The sequence below is a fragment of the Hypomesus transpacificus genome, chromosome 1 (genome assembly GCF_021917145.1).
Source record: "Hypomesus transpacificus isolate Combined female chromosome 1, fHypTra1, whole genome shotgun sequence".
Lineage (NCBI taxonomy): Eukaryota > Metazoa > Chordata > Actinopteri > Osmeriformes > Osmeridae > Hypomesus > Hypomesus transpacificus.
Genome location: NC_061060.1, coordinates 2899365 through 2917164, shown reverse-complemented (window position 1 = coordinate 2917164; position 17800 = coordinate 2899365). Strand labels below are relative to the sequence as shown.

Here is a 17800-nt window from a genome sequence, read left to right as displayed (position 1 = left end):
CTAATTCCAACCACCTAACTTATTTAGGAACAACAACTATGGCATTTACGGTAATGTGGGCGGGGTTGAACTGTAACCTGGAAGTTTATTACTCCGGGAGCAGGCATGGACACAAATTCACATGCTGAACTTAACGCTGTATCACATGCCGTTAGTTAAGTCAATTAGAAAATGTCTTCAAAGAAAAATAAAAGCAAGTCTAAACGAGGAAATGAAGGCGACAACTCGAGCGGTCTAAAGGATGGCTCGGGTGATTCAACAAACTTACAGAACTCCACCGTTGGAGCAAACAGCAACACCGGCAACAACTCATTTGCTGTCATCGACTTCATTGAGAAAGGTAAATTACTGTCTAGTTTTAATAACACGAGCAGACAACTCTTCAAATGCATCGTAGCTTATTATTCGTTACTTGCTATTAAAGCTAAGTTAGGCAAGTTTTTCGACGCTAGTTATTTTAGCTTCTATTTGACACGATTCTAACCAAAATATCCCACCCCCTCCCTTCAAAGCCACTAGTAACGCGTATTGAGTGCAGGGGAAGAGTGCGCACAGGTAGACAGACAGACAGACAGACAGACAGACAGACAGACAGACAGACAGACAGACAGACAGACAGACAGGTAGCCCGTCCAATCATTAGTCAGGGTGAGGCCTAATGATTACAGTCTTGCGACGCCCACACAAATCGGATTGATTTCATTTTACTGTCAAACCTTTATATGTATTGGTTGCAATCAAGATGTTAACTTTATTTAGGCAAATACGACAAAACTGCTTCTCAAACACAGTAGATACCTTGCCTTTAAACATGCTGTAGCCTACCACAGGGATTATATTTTACTTTTATTTACAGAAGAGGATAAAGTCCCAAAGAGATGCAGAGCATTTCTCGTCCAGTTGAGCCTTAATGCAATGAAGACTGCTAACATTTGCATCGGAAGACCGGTGCTGTTGTCAAGCAGTACAGGCCAACAAGAGGTGCGTCAACAGAGCTTTCTAGTCAGACAGCAACTCCTCTTTATGTACACAAGCATGGTCAACAACATAACGGAGTTGCTTTACATTGAACAGGAACACAGTATCCGTAACTATTTACATTACTCATTGTAGCATAATTGCACAGCCGATCGTACATTGTTGACTGATATTTGAGTTTGTACGTGTGTGTGTATGTATGTTTGTGTATCCGTGTACTTGTGTGTGTGTGTGTGTGTGTTCAGGTGTGCCTGGCCTGGCCTACTGCTGGTCTCCCAGGAGGGAGAGCAGGCCTGCAGAAGAGCATCCAGAGCAGCCTGGGGGTCCAGGCTGGGGGCGTGGTCTCTCTCCAGCCTATCACAGGCCCCGTGCTGCAGGCGCATGAGCTGCTTCTGTCTATCAGGTAGAATCATTAAAATGTTCTTTCACTGGAGCTTGAGCTTTTATAAGGAGATGCAAAAGGGATTGGGGGGGGTGTGGAATTGAACCTGGTAGCTCTTGATTGGTAGGCAGATACCGAGCTAAAGCTGTCCCTTTGGATTAAAGAGTCTGCTAAATGACATTGTTATTGAATGAACATGTTAGAATTGGGGCAAGCGACTCCTCATGGTAGTGCAGGTAAATGTCACCATCTGCTGGCAAGTTAACTTTAACAGCAGTTTGGTGGTGGAGTGTAGATAAACTCTCAAACCTCTTTTTGGAAATAAACCATATTGTTAATACAAATTGATAAACTCAAGAGTCCTGGTCTTGATTCTGACAAGTTTTGTGAAGTGGTTTCATTTATTATTAATTGGTGGTAAATTCCTTGTATGATTCAACAGCATGGTCGTTTTTACTTAAAAGTAATATTGTTTTCAAAAACATTTGGTTTCATATTTGTGATTTCAGACAAAAAGACGAAGCTCTAGAAAAAGAAGAGTTCAGCAACTTCTTTGTCCACTCTTTGGGTGAGCTGGTTTCTTCATTAGTGACGAGCAAATGTGTTTCATAAGACGTATTAGTGTCATTAGTGACAAGCACACATGTTTCATCAAACGTATGAGTCTGACTCAGTGGTCAGCTCTGAGTAACTACAATGTTTAAGACTACTTTTGTTTATATTTCAGCTCATAAAGGACATACTTAATTTGCTTTTAGTCATATCTTGTACTTTGTTCATAAGTGACCCTAATGAAGTGGGTCGATGCTCAACAGTAATGTGTTCCTTGTTCCTGTGATATGATGATGTCATGTGATGTGGTCAATTCCAAACAACTTAAACGGACAAACATACACATTTCAGATGGAAGGATTCTTCTCCCTGGAAACTCCCTCTCTCTGACTTACTTTGGGCGAGCTTGCAGCCTGTGTGTGGAGGTTGTGAAGGGCGTGGATGGAGGCACCTTGGCCCTACCCTCCAGACATGGCATTGGGGAGGCCTCTGGGACGAGCTCTGCCCTGGGCCCCATTCAGGACCCTAGGGAGGCCTCTGGGACGAGCTCTGTCCTGGGCCCCATTCAGGACCCTGGGGAGGCCTTTGGGACGAGCTCTGCCCTGGGCCCCATACAGGACTCTAGGGAGGCCTCTGGGACGAGCTCTGCCCTGGGCCCCATACAGGACTCTGGGGAGGCCTCTGGGACGAGCTCTGTCCTGGGCCCCAGCTTGGTGGACCTGTCTCTGCAGCTCAGCCTGCTGACTGTGGAGGATGGAGGACCAGGCTCTGCTGGAGACAGTGGCCCTGCAGCCAGCACCCCCTGCCGGCCCCAGCGTTCCTCCTCCCCCTCCTCTCCCTCCTCCTCATCTCCCTTTACTCCTGCCTACAACCCCCAGAATCCCCTCACTCCCGCCTCCAACTTCCAGAATCCCCACACTCTCTCCTCCAACCCCCAGACTCCCCTTACTCCTGCCTACAACTCCCAGAATCCCCACACTCTCTCCTCCAACCCCCAGACTCCCCTCACTCCTGCCTTCAACCTCCAGACTCCCCTCACTCCCGCCTCCAATTCCCAGAATCCCACTGACCTCGTAAAGAGCAGCGCCAGTTTGGAGAGCACCAGTATTCTTTGTCCTGAGGAGACCGACCCCTTCAAGTCGCGCACAGCACCATCTGGTGGCGCTCTGTGTACTGACACCTTCTACTGCATCTCAGCCTCCACCAAGATCCGGCTCAGAGACAGACAGGCAGGCTCTCAGTGGGGGCGGGATGAAACACAGGCCGAAAGGTCAAAAGTCACGTTCAGTATGATTGGCGGTCTCAGCAGCCAGTTGGATGTGATCAGGGAGACCATTGAGCTGCCACTAAAACACCCTGAACTATTCTCCAACTACGGTACTAGACCACTGCTTTCTTCTCCTTTTCACATTTGACAGTTATGTTTTATTTATTTGGCTGACTGTATTACATTTACATTTAGTCATTTAGCAGACGCTCTTATCCAGAGCGACTTACAGTAAGTACAGGGACATTACCCTGAGACCAGTAGGGTGAAGTGCCTTGCCCAAGGACACAACGTCATTTGGCTCAGCCGGGAAACGAACTGGCAACCTTCAGATTACTAGCCCGATTCCCCACCGCTCAGCCACCTGACTCTTGTATTGTGTATATAAAATAATATTAAAATGATGGCTTAATTATTTTTGAATGCATTCAGTACATTGATGGGTTGTTGTGTGTCATTTGCTCACAGGGATCCCACCACCCAGGGGAGTGCTCTTATACGGTCCTCCGGGAACAGGGAAGACTATGATTGGACGAGCCATAGCCAATGAGGTTGGGGCTTACATGACGGTGATCAATGGTGCAGAGATCATGAGCAAGTATGGATCCTCCCACATTTGGGCAACTTGTTTATTAGGGTTACATGAACTAACATAACCCTCAGGAGGCTGTGGGTTATAAGGGAGTCAGGTGGCTGAGCGGTTAGGGAATCGGGCTAGTAATCTGAAGGTTGCCAGTTCGATTCCCGGCTGTGTCAAATGTCGTTGTGTCCTTGGGCAAGGCACTTCACCCTACTTGCCTCGGGGGAATGTCCCTGTACTTACTGGATAAGAGCGCCTGCTAAAAGACTAAATGTAAATGTAAGATTACAGAAACAACATTTTAGAGCATTTGTAATCATATTTTTTAAAATTTTACATCTGTGTGCAAACTCCCCTACAAGATGTCAAAATGGTTTAAATAGCTGATTGTCATCTTTCTGTCTCTGTAGATTCTACGGTGAGACTGAAGCAAGGCTTAGACAGATATTCATTGATGCTGCTCAGAGGTAAACTTCATCAAAATGTTACCTTTTTACAAGCAATGTCACAGAGGGCTTCAGAAATGATGGATCGGATGATCCCTTTTTACAAGCAATGTAGGGACTAAGGAAATGATGGATCGGATGATAAGTGTTACCCATGCTGTGTGTGTGTGCTGTGTGTGTGCTGTGTGTGTGTGTGATGCATCGGCTCCAGCCAGCTTCTGATGCTGTGGCTTGTGTTGACAGGCAGCCTGCGATCATCTTCATCGACGAGCTAGATGCTCTGTGTCCCAAACGCGAGGGGGCGCAGAACGAGGTGGAGAAGCGTGTCGTAGCTTCTCTGCTGACCCTCATGGACGGGATCGGCTCAGTAAGTCTTCCTGGGAGAACGAAAAAGTCTTGAAAAACAGTCAATAAACCTACTCTCTGGAATATCCATGTGTGGCAGCTCAGAGAGTAGACCTCAGTTGAAATGTGGCAGGGGAGTTGAACCTAAAAATTTAAGAGAATACATAAAGAGAGTTGTGTGTCTGGCTGGTTGGGTTGTGGGTTAGTACATTATCCATCCTTCCTTCACCTGAGGAACAGGTTCATTGTACTGGGCTACGTCCCAGAATATACCGGATGTTGAATTTCAACGCATTAATATCTTTATTTTTTTTGTGCACTGACTCACGTCCAAGGCATACTTCTCTCCTGGATGGCCTTCAGACACTGTGTCTGTCTGTGCTCTGTGTTTCCTGAGTGGCATCTGGATTTTTCTGTTTGTACATGGGCCTGAAGGAAAAAATACTGTGTGAGCCTTGAACCCAAATGACTCCACAGTCACTCATCCGGCCCCTTAGAGAACACAGGGAGCCTGGGAAACTAATCTTTGTGGCTCACCATGACATGCCAAATTGGCATAACTTCATCACCAACCCGCTCACCTCTCACAGCCTGAGGGGAGAAGTCACACAGAGAGAGCTTTCAGTGACCTTCCTGTCCGTCGTCCACGCCAGTCGAGATTGTTGTATAACTCAAGGTCACCTGCTACTAGGGAATGTGGTGAAAGCACTTCCTGGTCCCCAAATTCCTGCCTGCACTGTAATTTATTCCCTGTGGCGTTAAGGAGAGGAAAGAGTATTATTTTCCCCTGCCGGACTACCCTGAGAAACATCCCGTTCGGTGTTGGAGAACGTGCCTCTGAGCACAGCCTGCTGAGGGTTGTGTAAAACATGCCATTCCAGATAGCATTGCAGTTATAGTTATTGACAGAATATAGGCTCAAAATGGTGAATGATTGCTACGGGTGTTGATGTGTGTGCTCTTGGGCAGGAGGGCCATTCGGGGCAGCTGCTGGTCCTAGGGGCCACAAACCGCCCCCACGCCCTGGACCCCGCCCTACGACGTCCGGGACGCTTCGACAAAGAGCTGGAGGTGAGCCCAGCTCGGCTGTTTCATGGCTGACGAGTTTTCATTTAGCAAGCATGTCTTCGTGTTCACCTTGCAGACGCTTTTATCCCAAGATGAGACACGAGGGGATTTGAACCCATAACCTCTCCATCTGCAGTCAAATGCTCTACCACTGAGCTATACGCATCGTGACATTGTTTTTGTGTCACCTTGTTTCAGAGACACTTAATACTCTCATACTCTGATGCTATCTTCTTACGTCCCAAATCAGGTTCAAATCCCCCATTAAAATTAGCCTATGAAGACATTTTTAATATTTTTACAAAATTCTATGAAGGAGTGAAATTAGTAGGCTGTGTCTAACGAGCGGACGTTGTTTCAGGTGGGCGTCCCGGGGGCGGTGGAACGAGCAGACATCTTGCAGAAGCTGATGAGCGCTGTGCCTAGCAGCGTGAGCCCAGAGGAACTCGCCCAGCTAGCTGATGCTGCGCATGGATACGTCGGAGCTGACCTGGCAGCTGTGTGCAAGGAGGCAGGCAAGTACTGCTAGGCTAGGCTACCACTGAGCTAGGCTAGGCAAGGCTACCATAGAGCTAGGCTAGGCTATCATTGAGCTAGGCTAATCTACCATAGTTATGTTAGACTACCCCTGAGATAGGCTAGAGGACCACAGAGATAGCCTTGACTAGGCTACTACTGAGCTAGGCTAATCAACCATTGAGCTTGGCTAGGCTACATTACTACAAACCAAGGTAAGGCTAGATTAGCGCTGGGCTAGGCTAACACAGGCCCGAGACCCAATAGTGGCCTGATACCAGTTGAGTGCCAAATAATGCGCCTCCTTCAGTCTGGTGGGAATCATAATCTGGACTCAGATTATCTGACTGAACATGTAACCAAGAGAAACACACATTGAAACACTCCTTGTGTACTGTAATCCCTAGTCTGGAGTCTCTCAGTAACACACACTTATTGAGACGTCAGGGAAACCTCTGAGGTTCTTGGACTCTTGTGGACCACAACTTCCTTTAACATCTTTCTGACCTGACGGATGTGGGCTGTTGCCCGGATTCAACTTCCATTGAAGAAAACCCCCCTCCAAAGCCCTGTAACCACTGCTTGTTGTGCAGTTCCTCCCGTCTCATATTCAAACCCTGCCACCAGTCACTCCTGCTAGTAAACTGTGTGTGTAAGAACCACTGCGTTGAGGTGTTTGTGTGGCCTGAGGGTCCTTCTAGTGTGTGTGTGTGTGTGTGTGTTTTTGGTTGTGTGCGGTGTTTGTGTCTGTGTGTGTGTGTTACAGATGCAAACACACAAATATGTATCTGTGTGTGTGTGTGTTTTGTCAGTGTGTGTGTGTTTTCTGTCCCCGCGTGTGTGTTTGCGTCCGTGCGTGTGTGTGTGTGTGTGAGAGAGAGACCTTCAGGGTCTCCTGGGTGGTCTGTCTGAAGAGAACGTGGTGTATTGCATTTCCAGCTGAACCGACGAGGGCTACCGCACGGAAACGCCTGGGCCGGGAGCGTGATTTACCGGACCCCGAGGTCCAGACGTGACTGGCAGTGTTTTGAGAGAAAATCCTCTGGAGGGAAAAGACTCCTTTGGTTCCTCTGCTCCCCAATCTGGAAACCCCAAAGCACTGGACAAACAGTCTAACGTGCGCACCACAGTAAAGCTAACAGTTTCCACAGTAGATTCATATCTCTGCCTCTAGCTTGTATCTGGGCCTTTGCTGCTTCAGTAATACAGATCCGCAAGTGTTGGTATGATTTAGGATGCTGTGGATGTGTGTGTATATATATGTGTATATATATATACACACACATATACACACACATACACATATATGTGTGTATATATATATTATATATATATATATATATATATATATAAATAACAAACCCGTAGTTCTGCCAGCATGGATAATGTCACATACGATGCCACGGATTGCAAAAACCCGGACGGGACTTTCTTCAGGACCTCGTCACGTGTGTTCCGTCCTTGAGGCGTGTTTTTGTTTGTGTGACGACGACACCTGAGAGCCCAATATGTCCCAGTCCTGCCCAGGTGCAGAGGAGATGACATGATCTGCTTCTAAACCGAGCGCACTTACTTGTGTACGCAGGCAATAGATAGCCCCACACACGCGTCCCCCCCCCCCCCCACACACACACACACACACACACACGTGTCAGTGCCTGTTTTTTCCTCCCTGGCTTCCAGAGGAGGAACTAAAAGCGTCCGAACATTCTGAGGAGGAACCCAGTTGTTTCCCTCCTGTCGGGTAACAATGACTTCCTGAAGGGTAACGTGCTCGCCACCACACCACTTCCTGTGAAGATGGAGGGCTAGCGAGGCTGGGACGTCTCTGGGTCACGCAACCCCCCCCACACACACATACACACACACACACCCGTCCAGGTGCTGCTCTAATGACCACACACAGACACTTACACTTACACACACACAGACACTTACACACACACACACACACACACACACACACACACAGGGAGACACAAACACGTACACACACACACACAGTCTCACTCACACGAGACGCTTGCACACAGCCAGACAAAAACATGCACAGGCGCATGCAGACATGGTGTGGGGGGATAACATCCTTCCCACAACACAATGGTGCCCAACTTCCAGACCAGACCATGCCTGCCAACGCTATTTCAGACACTCCTCTCAGTCACCATCTCCTGAGAGGAGCGCTGGGGACATAGGGAAGGATGCCAAGGCCAAAGTGTGTGTCTGAGTGTGTGTTTGTGGTTAAGTACGTCAGAAGATGTGTATGACATGAAGCAGATGTCTGGTAGGATGTGTTTTTCTGGGAGTTAAAGCCCTAGCATAGCATGCTAACCTTTTAGCTCTGAAGGAAACTCAAGTTGGCGTAGGCACAATGCTGAATGGCTACCATGGGTTATAACAAAGGAAATAAGACCTCAAGACTTCACATTTTACAAAATGTCAAGTCAATGTGAAATCTTTTAGAAGAGCCCTCTAGTGGAGAGTTATTGTATTGCTGTACTATCAGTAACCTACAAATGGATCAGTACTGGTCTTGTATGATGAACTGTGAAGCCTTGATTTATATTTGATTAATTTTAGTTGAAAGAAAGGTGGTGATACAGCGTTGCTGTCAATGGAGAAAGCTTAAACCTTGAATCACCACCCTCCAGCCCAGATGGGGTTTGTTAGTGAGGGAGAGACTAAGTTCTTACTCCAGTGTTCTACCTGCTTCTGGTTCTTGTGTCGAGCCAGCCTGGTTCTGGTGTTGAGTTGGACATGTTCTACATGTTTATATTGGCATTTACTTAATTTAGCAGACTTTTATTCCAAGGAACAGGTTTTTAATGGTGTAACATGTTGAGTTAGCCTGGTTCATTTTCAGCCCTATAATCCCGGCAGTGAGATTCCTACTGAGTAGACCTCATCTGTCATCCTAGTGGACTGACCCAGGAAGGCTGTGTCGTCATCCAGAGAGCTTTATTACGTAGGTACGTGGGGGAGAAATGGCAGCAAAAAGCAGGCAAGTATTGTGTTTGACATCAATTCTGCTGCAAAGACACGAATTAGATAAACAGTGCTAAATGCTAGATGATGTTTAGAGAGGCCGTCTTCCCATATAAAGCACTTTTCCCCACTCTCCCTTCCTTTTAAAGACACTTGTGGAATTTCAGGACAAGCTACATAAATATTGCTGGATCACCATGTGAAGTTTATTTGGGGGGTTCTGTTTATAAAATCCGGAAATGTTCGCCTTGTACTCTTTAACCTTCGTACTTACCTTCACCTAATGACAGCTGTGTGTGTGTGTGTGTGCCTGCGTGTGTGTGCCTGGCTGTGTGTGTCTCTGTGTGTGTGTGTGTGTGTGTGTGTGTGTTTAAGAGCACATATTATTGCAGTGTTCCAGCTCTGGAACAGATGTCTGGTATTGTAAATACAGGTGCAGCGAGTGTTCCGGAAGCCCCATAGAGCCATGAAAACTTGCCCATGGTTTGTGGATGGTGTCATGCCAAAAGTATTTCACATTTCATTTGAGGACATCGTGGTTTTAAACCCCCGGCTCTATAGTTTTTCAAGCGCCTGGGGGTGTGGAACACAAAACTCTTGGTTCTTTCTGCCTTCGCACTAAAGATCTGGAACTTTCTGTTGCCGTGGCGATTAAAACTCGGATTTTCTGGTCTTGTTGTTGATGTTGGTAGCAGTTCATGACAACACAGCTTTGTGAAAATGGATCTGAAGTGACATACACCTTTTAGTTTGACATTTTATCCATTTAGCAGATGCTTTTGTCTAAAGCGGGATATAGAAATTGTGCATCTGGAAAGTTCCAGTTTCCGAAATATTTCATGTGATTGTGTTTATGGCTCATCATAAATTGAGTTAATAGTGAAGAGGAGGACTGCGCAGTGTCATGCACAGTGCACCTGATCCTATTGGTCAAGGACGTTGTTAGTTATGAACACATGCCAATGCTGTGATCTCTTGTAATGTCTAAGATAAGTTCCTTGAGGGTCTGTCTAAAATCTCTTGTCAGACTCCTGCATTCAGATGAAGTCAAGTTGCAGATGACAGAATATCCTTCTTTTCTTCCTTCCAAACAGACACATTCCGGGTGTTGTAGAGAGTACACAGTCCTGTCCATGGATGTACTCTCGCTGCTCTCTGAGGTTATAGCCACTCTCTGAGGTTATAGCCGCTCTCTGAGATTATAGCCGCTCTCTGAGGTTATAGCCGCTCTCTGAGGTTATAGACGCTTTCTATAGCCGCTCTCAATAGCTGCTCTCTATAGCTGCTCTCTATAGCCGCTCTCTGAGGTTATAGCCACTCTCTGAGGTTATAGCCGCTCTCTGAGGTTATAGCCGCTCTCTGAGGTTATAGCCGCTCGCTGAGGTTATAGCCGCTCTCTGAGGTTATAGCCGCTCTCTGAGGTTATAGACGCTCTCTGAGGTTATAGCTGCTCTTTACATTAGTGTGTTTCCAGGGCCTGTTTGTGTCACAGTTTTCGTTGTGTCGCTTGTCACTTTTACCCTCTCCCATGCCCACTCCGGGGTTCGATCTTGGATTCTCTGACTCCAACAACAGCCATCTTTGAAAACATGAGCCAGCTGTGCCACTGAGAAGCCAGCAATTTGATGGGGCGGGTGTGCGGTATTTATACTGAGTGAGTGATTTTAACCAATTCAGTTTGGTTTGCTTGAACCAGGGTTGGTGGAAGTGACCCTTGAAGAGGCCGTGATTTTAGGGGAATGTATTTTTAGGGTCAGATAATTAGGACCATTCCATCTGGACCACTAAGAACCTCTTGGTCTTTCCCCTCTCGCTCTTCTTTCTCCCCAGTCAGTTTCGGCGACGATAAACACGACCCCCCCCTCCGCCCCCAGTCCAGGCCTCACGCAGTGTTGTGAATGTGCATTCTGGGCAGGGGCCCCCCATCCCTGGCCCCCCATCCTTTGCTCCCCAGTGGCCACTGGTGAATTTGAAACACTCAGGAAAGAACCAGCGAACGAAATAAAAAGTGGAGTGTCCACATGAGGTTCAGATTATCTCTGTTGTGTTGCGTCCCTCTCTCCCCCCCTCCCCCACCCCCCCCCCCCTGCCCCCCTCGTTCCATCGGATGTTTTCATAACTGAACCGAATGTGAGTTGGAAGTCAGCCAGGCCGGGCCGGGCCGAGCCAAGGGAGAGGATGTCCAGGGCCGAGCGCTGAAGCCTCGTTGTCCAACTACATTTCCGTTTCGTTGGGGACGTCATGACTGAATGAATCTGTTGTGTTTCCTTGACTTGAGGACAGTTGTTTGACATTTGTTTAATTGCAATAATAGTGTAGTTTTGAGAGGTGAATGGGTGGGCAGGCAGTCCTGCAGACAGAGTAGCAGGCAGACAGACAGACAGACAGGCCGACAGGCATTTAGAGGCAAAAGAGCCCTCCTCACCATGCTACATCCACAACAAGAGTTTAGGATGAATTGTAAAGGATTGAACAGGTCCTGGGTAGCACATCATGGGGATGGGTAGAGCTCATTGGCAGAATGTTTGACTTCAGACCAAGAGGCCGTCCCTGACACCGGGAAATGTTCCTGTGTCTAAGAGCTGCAGCCCTGGCATGGTCATGCATGAGGACAGACATGTCATCGGGTTAGGGACAGGGGGGTTAATGGGAGATGTAGTTCCCCAGGGAGGGGGAGAGAGGAGAGGGAAGGGGGGGGGGGGAAGGAGAGAAGGCAAGGAAGAGTAGAGGAGAAAGGAAAGAGAGGGAAAGATAAGGATAGAGGGGCCGAGAGGGGGGGGGAGGGAGAGAGAAAGCGCGCACACACACCAGCTCCAGGGTGTGTGTCTCAGTGACCTTGGCCCAGCCTGCTTGTGACGGACTCGCTTGTACTCATTGTATAATTCTTTTTTCTCTCCTTCCTTCTGTTCCCTTCTTTTTCTTTTTTCAAAGTCTCGCTCGGGTCGTGGAAAATATAAACAGGATGCAGTCTTGTCTGATCGTAAATCCTCTCTTGTCTGGCCCCCGGCCCCCGGAGCTATCAAAACTGGAACGAGTGTCTGCTTGTGTGTGTGTGTGTGTGTGTGTCAGCATGCATGTGTGTTTCATGCTATGCTCACTTTAGAGTTCTTGGTTCTGTGTGTGTTTGTACTAAGACTAGAGCTTCATCCACCAAACAGGCCTAGGAAGAACCAGTTGCACACACCCTATGTTGACGTGTGTGTGTCCCAGGACTGCGTGCGCTGAGGCGAGCACTGGGCGGTGGCGTCCAGCCGTCAGACGTGGACCTGAGGGGAACTGTGATGGTGACCCTCCACGACCTTCAGCTGGCCATGTCAGAGGTCAAACCCAGCGCCATGAGGGAGGTCGCCATTGACATCCCCAAGGTACCGTAGAGACATGTTGCTAATGCTAACCCAAGGTGTAGCCTGTGGTGCTCATGCTAACCCAAGGTGTAGCCTTTGGTGCTCATGCTAACCCAGGGGACAATATAGCAATGCATCACTAATTGTTACCCCATGTAAGGTCATAGACATGTTGCTACTAATTGTAACACATGGTAAAAAGAGATAATGCTTGCACAGAAGTAAACTTTAAATAAAGAGTCAGACCAATTTCAGAAAAAAATATCTTTCTCAATCATTTTTTTAAAATTTATGTTTGATGATTAGCAAAGTCGTTTTTTTTCATGTCTACCAGGAATGATAAACTGTCCTAGGTGATAAAAAAATCTATGTTTGGACAGGAAGCACACCCACGTGTTGTAACGCACACTCCCTTCATTACTCTCTGCACTGTGGACCAGTGAATCATCCCTCAGTCCAGGTTCACACCAGGGAAGGTCAAATGAAATGACCCCACTGCACCCATCTCTGAAATGGAGATGAATCACACACGTCGTGGAGGGAGAGAGAAGGGGGAAAGAGGAGGGGAGAGGGGGAGAAAGAGAGAAGTTGAGCGTGGAAGAGAGGGAAGGGGAGAGGGATGGAGAGTTATAGATGGAGGGGGGGGGGGGCAGGGTGGGGGGGGGGGGAGGACAGTGGTGAGGCTGCAGGATGTTGTGGAGTTAGCATGTGTAAGACATAAGGGACAGGAAGAAGCCAAACCATACTCCTCCGGTGCTAATTGAAAGCAGATCAGGTCGCCGGCAGTTCCTGCCAGAGGAAAAAAAAAAAAAAAAAAAAGGGGGAGAGGGAGAGAGAGCGAGCAAAAACCCGACTGGGCCTCCTTCCTCCTCTCCTCCGGTCCCTCCTTTCCCCGGCTCGCTGAGCGCACCCACATACGTTTGGTTCTTGTGGCTGGTTCCTGGAAACGGTGAGCAGGGAATTCAAGTTCAGATCCCTTCTCCTCCTCCCTCTCTCTTCTCCTCCTTCATTCTCCTACTCCTCTCTCCCCTTCCTCCCTCCTCCTCCTCCCCTGATCCCTCTCCTCCTCCCAGACCAGCTGAGGCCTCAGACTTGATCAGACCCACATGAATACAAACATTTGTTTCTAATCCGTTTATATAAGAAGCTTCCAGTGTTGCTGCCCCAGCGCCCGCCCCTAAGGCCCCAGGACATTGAGAGCATCAATCCGTTAGATTTCCTGCTGTTTTAATGGTCGTTTTCCAGTTCATTCTGGATTTTCTTACCTACACGTGCCTCATGCATTCAGTGCCGACATTGTTATCTTTTCAGATCCCAAAACCCAAGTTCATATTTGGTTTGAGTCATTCGGGTCTCAGTGGGTTCTGGAAGTCTTTCGCAGCGATCGTCCCCCGTCAGATGAACCAGCCCCTGACCTTGTAGTAACAGATCGCTCGCCCTTTCCTTAGCACTGGGCCTTGTAAATATAAAACGTTTTTTTGACTAAATACTGTTTCAAACTATTCATTTCTTGTGTTGTGCTGTACTTTGTACATGTACTGTGCGTACAACACTTTGGATGAAAGCATTAGCTAAAAGTCATAAAAAATCTCATCGTAAAGAAGGGACCAGGATAAAGTCTAGTGATTTTGTTTGATAATATGAATATTAACCTTTTGATGTGACTACAGAAACAGGAACTGAGAGGATCTTTATCTGTATACCCTTCATCTTCTGGTCGCCACCACAACCCCCTCAGTCCTGACTCAGAGAGGGCCCTTGTCATGGTTGGGAAACAACAGTGAAAGATAACAACTGGGTTGGTGGGAAAATTGAGGAAAAAATGGTTGCACACAGGTGTGTGTGAAACGGCGGTCTGGGATTCTGCATCCACCACATTCAACAACGTTTTCAGTGGATGTGGCTCTTTTTACAATTATTATTCAGATCAAAAGAGTTGTTTTCTCCATGGACAGTTGGTCGTAAGTATGTAGTAACATAGCAGTAATAGTAACTTAGTAGTAACACTAAGTTTGTAATAAGTCCTCTGTCCTCTTTTGGTCTCGTTTTTCTTCAGTTTAGATTGTTCCTGCTTCTCCATCACTGGCCTATCTTCCATCTATTTATCTAGCTTCTTCCTGTTTCACTGTCCATCCTTTCCAACCCTATCTCTGTCCTTATCTCCGTCCTCCTCCATCTCTCTCCTCCCGCAATACCTCCCTCTCTTGTGCCTCTCCCACCTCCTTCCCTCCCTCTTTCCATCTGTCTCGAGCTTCTCCTCTGTCCTTCCCTCCCTCTCTCCATCTCCCCCCAGCCTCTCTCTCTCTACCTCCCTCCCTCCCTCCGTTGGCTGTGTGGTATTTACAGTATGTGGCTGGAAGCCAGGTTTCCATTAGGTGCTTGGTTCCCTCGAGACGGGGCCGGTGGCCTGGGATGTGTTACCTTGAAAGGGGGAGGGGGGAGCAGGAGATGGGCTTAAACTTGTGTTGTTCCAGTCCCTGCATTCAAAGATACCACAGGAGGCTAGATAGAAAATAGCAAATATAACTGAACAATAAAAACACATCCGTCTTGGATGGGTTCTGTTCCTGTGCCTACACGCCCTCAACCTCCTTCCTTTCCCCTCTCTGGGTTCACTGGTCAGATGTGGGGGGGTCAAGGGTCAGGGCTAGGCTTGTTTCCAGGTGCCGGCCTCACCCTCCCCCTCCTCCCTCCCACAGGTGTGCTGGTCAGACGTGGGGGGGATGGCGGAGGTGAAGTTGCAGCTCCTGCAGGCTGTGCTGTGGCCCCTGAGACACCCTGAAGCCTTCTGCCGGATGGGCATCCTGCCGCCCAGGGGCCTCCTGCTCTACGGGCCCCCTGGATGCTCCAAGACTATGATCGCCAAGGCCCTGGCCAACGAGAGCGGACTCAACTTCCTGGCTATCAAGGTGAGTGGGTTTGTTCGTTTTTTCTGTGTGCTTTGTTTGTTTTGGTGTGTGTGTGTGTGTGTGCCCACACAAATGGGTAACTGTGTGCGTGTGTGTTTATGCATGCGTGTGTGTGTGTGTGTGTGATCAAGCAGAGGTTGCCTACATTCTGCACTCCATTAGGAGGTTGAAATGTGTTTGCTTTTAGGGGTTCTCTGATTGGCTCACAGTTGTGGGCTTCTCCCACTTCCCTTACGGCTGACCTCTAAGCCTCCTCACATGACCTCTGACCCTGGGCTGGTCCTTCTTCATTCATCACTCCATCCTCTCCCCCTCAGTTTCCGCTCCCCCCTCCAGCCCCCCCCCCCCCTCCTGCCCCTCCTCTCCTCTCCTCACCCCCCCCCCCTCCTCACTCCAACCCCTCCTCTCCTCACTCCAACCCCCCCCCCCCCCCCCCCCCCCCTCTCCTCACTCCAACCTCCCTCCCCACCCCCGTTGTCGTCTCCATCTGTGTGGACTATGTTGATGGAGATTGATTGATCGTCTGGGTGAATCGGTGATTGGTGATTATTTTGACTGTTGCCATTTGCTGAAGGGCCTATGAAAGGAGCTTTCACCCGCTGTCATTAAGCAAATTACAGCCAATAGGTGGCAAACGTTGGCAGACTCCCAAAATGGAAAACAGTCTTAAGGTTTTAAAGCTGCCGGTTTTTCTCCTGTGAAATGGATCTGTTACCTTCTGGGGATGCATTTAGACGTGAGCTGCTTCCGCCGTCTGAAATCCCTGTTATCAAGTTGTCACTTTGAGTTTTCTTCCATCCTTAACCACACACGTGCACACACACACACGGTCACACAAACACAAATATGCATGCATGCATGCACACACACTCAAATGCACACTCAGGCAAGCACACACACACACACACACAGCATTGATAAAGCACAATTTAAAAAAAAATGGCTGAGTCATGGCCAGGCCACCCCACATCACAGAGAAAGAGGGGAACGGGATGAGGGAGGAGAGGAGGGGGGATGGAGGAGAAGAGGAGGAGGAGGGGATGGAAGGGGAGGGGATGGAGGAGGAGTAGGGGGAGGGGATGGAGGAGGAGAAGAGGGGGAGGGGATGGAGGAGGAGAAGGGGAGGGGATGGAGGATGAGAAGAGGGGGAGGGGATGGAGGAGGAGAAGAGGGGGAGGGGATGGAGGAAGAGCAGGAGCAGGGAAAACAGCGGGAGGAAGGGACCATACTACCTCCCCTGTTGATCTCTCACCAGGGATATGAACTGTTAACGTGAATTACGATTTATTGTTTCAGGGTCCAGAGCTACTGAGCAAGTATGTGGGAGAGTCGGAGCGGGCGGTCAGAGAAGTAAGTAGCCACTCTGCAGGAAGTGAGGTGGTCGGCTCCCACTCTCTACAGGTGGGCCCCCAAACCAAACTAAAGTATGAAAAAAGTACAGATGTTCATGTTTATAAAGACTGGTAAAAGTAGAAGTGCTGACTACACTTTTTCACTCAAGTTAAAGTCAAGAAGTGTGGGCTCTGACATATACTGAAGTAAAAAGTAGCCATTACTACTACCTGTTGGACCTCACATCATATTAATACAAAAATACACTATAGACACTGCGCATTCGCCAGGAATCCTATCAGACACCGACAATTTCGTTTTCCCTCATATATGGCCATGGGTGATCAGGAATGTCTCTGGTCATATCAACATTGCTGACTCCCTTTGGCTCATCTGTAGTGTACTTTGTGGGGAATTTGTATTTCCCCCCCAAAAAAAGTTTATTTAACCTAAAAAAAGAAAATCAAAACTTTTTTTTAAAATAATTTGTAAACCTTTAAAAGGGCGGGGGGGAGGAGATGCAAAACACCTGGGAATAAATACATTGATTAGAAAAAAAAAAGCACCAAAGACCCGAAAAACCCTGATGTGATATACATGATGTGATGTTCAAATGTGTTGTTTCTTTGCCAGGTGTTCAGAAAGGCCAGAGCTGTGTCTCCCTCCATCGTGTTCTTTGATGAGATCGATGCCCTGGCAGGAGAGAGAGGAGGGTGAGAGTCCATCTGGACGAGCTAGCACAGGCGCTAGCAGCACACACACACACACACACACCTCCCTCGCCACTGTACTAGTCTCTGTGTTGGTACCAGGGTTGTGAACCAGACCTGCACAGCTCTGGACTTCATAACTACATGAAGGAGAGCTTCAGTACTGACACCACATCTCCCCGCCACACGCCTTCTGGAAGAATGCACTTAGCTACCATCTATAAAGGTTATTTACTGGTCTGTACTTCCTCTGCGTTTAATCAATGAAGTGGCTTGTGCACACCAGCAGAGATCCTGCTCCTGACTCAACCTGGGCTCCAGACAAGCCAGCCTTATTTGTGTGTTTCTCTCTCTCTTTCTCACTCTGTCTCTCTCTCTCTCGACAA

The 17800-nt window shown here is 48.2% G+C and overlaps 1 protein-coding gene across 2 annotated transcripts; it reads left to right on the top strand.

Annotated features, from left to right (window-relative positions):
• The first annotated feature begins 97 nt into the window (after positions 1-97).
• spata5 (spermatogenesis associated 5) lies at positions 98-17697 on the top strand. Of its 2 annotated transcripts, XM_047035020.1 has the most exons (14): positions 98-340; positions 857-981; positions 1224-1381; positions 1870-1928; positions 2264-3289; positions 3648-3777; positions 4170-4226; positions 4449-4572; positions 5520-5621; positions 5980-6133; positions 12330-12484; positions 15163-15372; positions 16669-16722; positions 17338-17696. In XM_047035020.1, the coding sequence occupies exons 1-14, from the start codon at positions 172-174 to the stop codon at positions 17419-17421; spliced, it is 2607 nt and encodes an 868-aa protein (XP_046890976.1). In that variant the 5' UTR covers positions 98-171; the 3' UTR covers positions 17422-17696. The 2 variants fall into 2 exon arrangements, with proteins under 2 accessions (XP_046890976.1, XP_046891046.1); XM_047035090.1 differs by lacking the exon at positions 857-981 and having other exon boundaries at positions 151-340; positions 17338-17697.
• Positions 17698-17800: the final 103 nt, after the last annotated feature.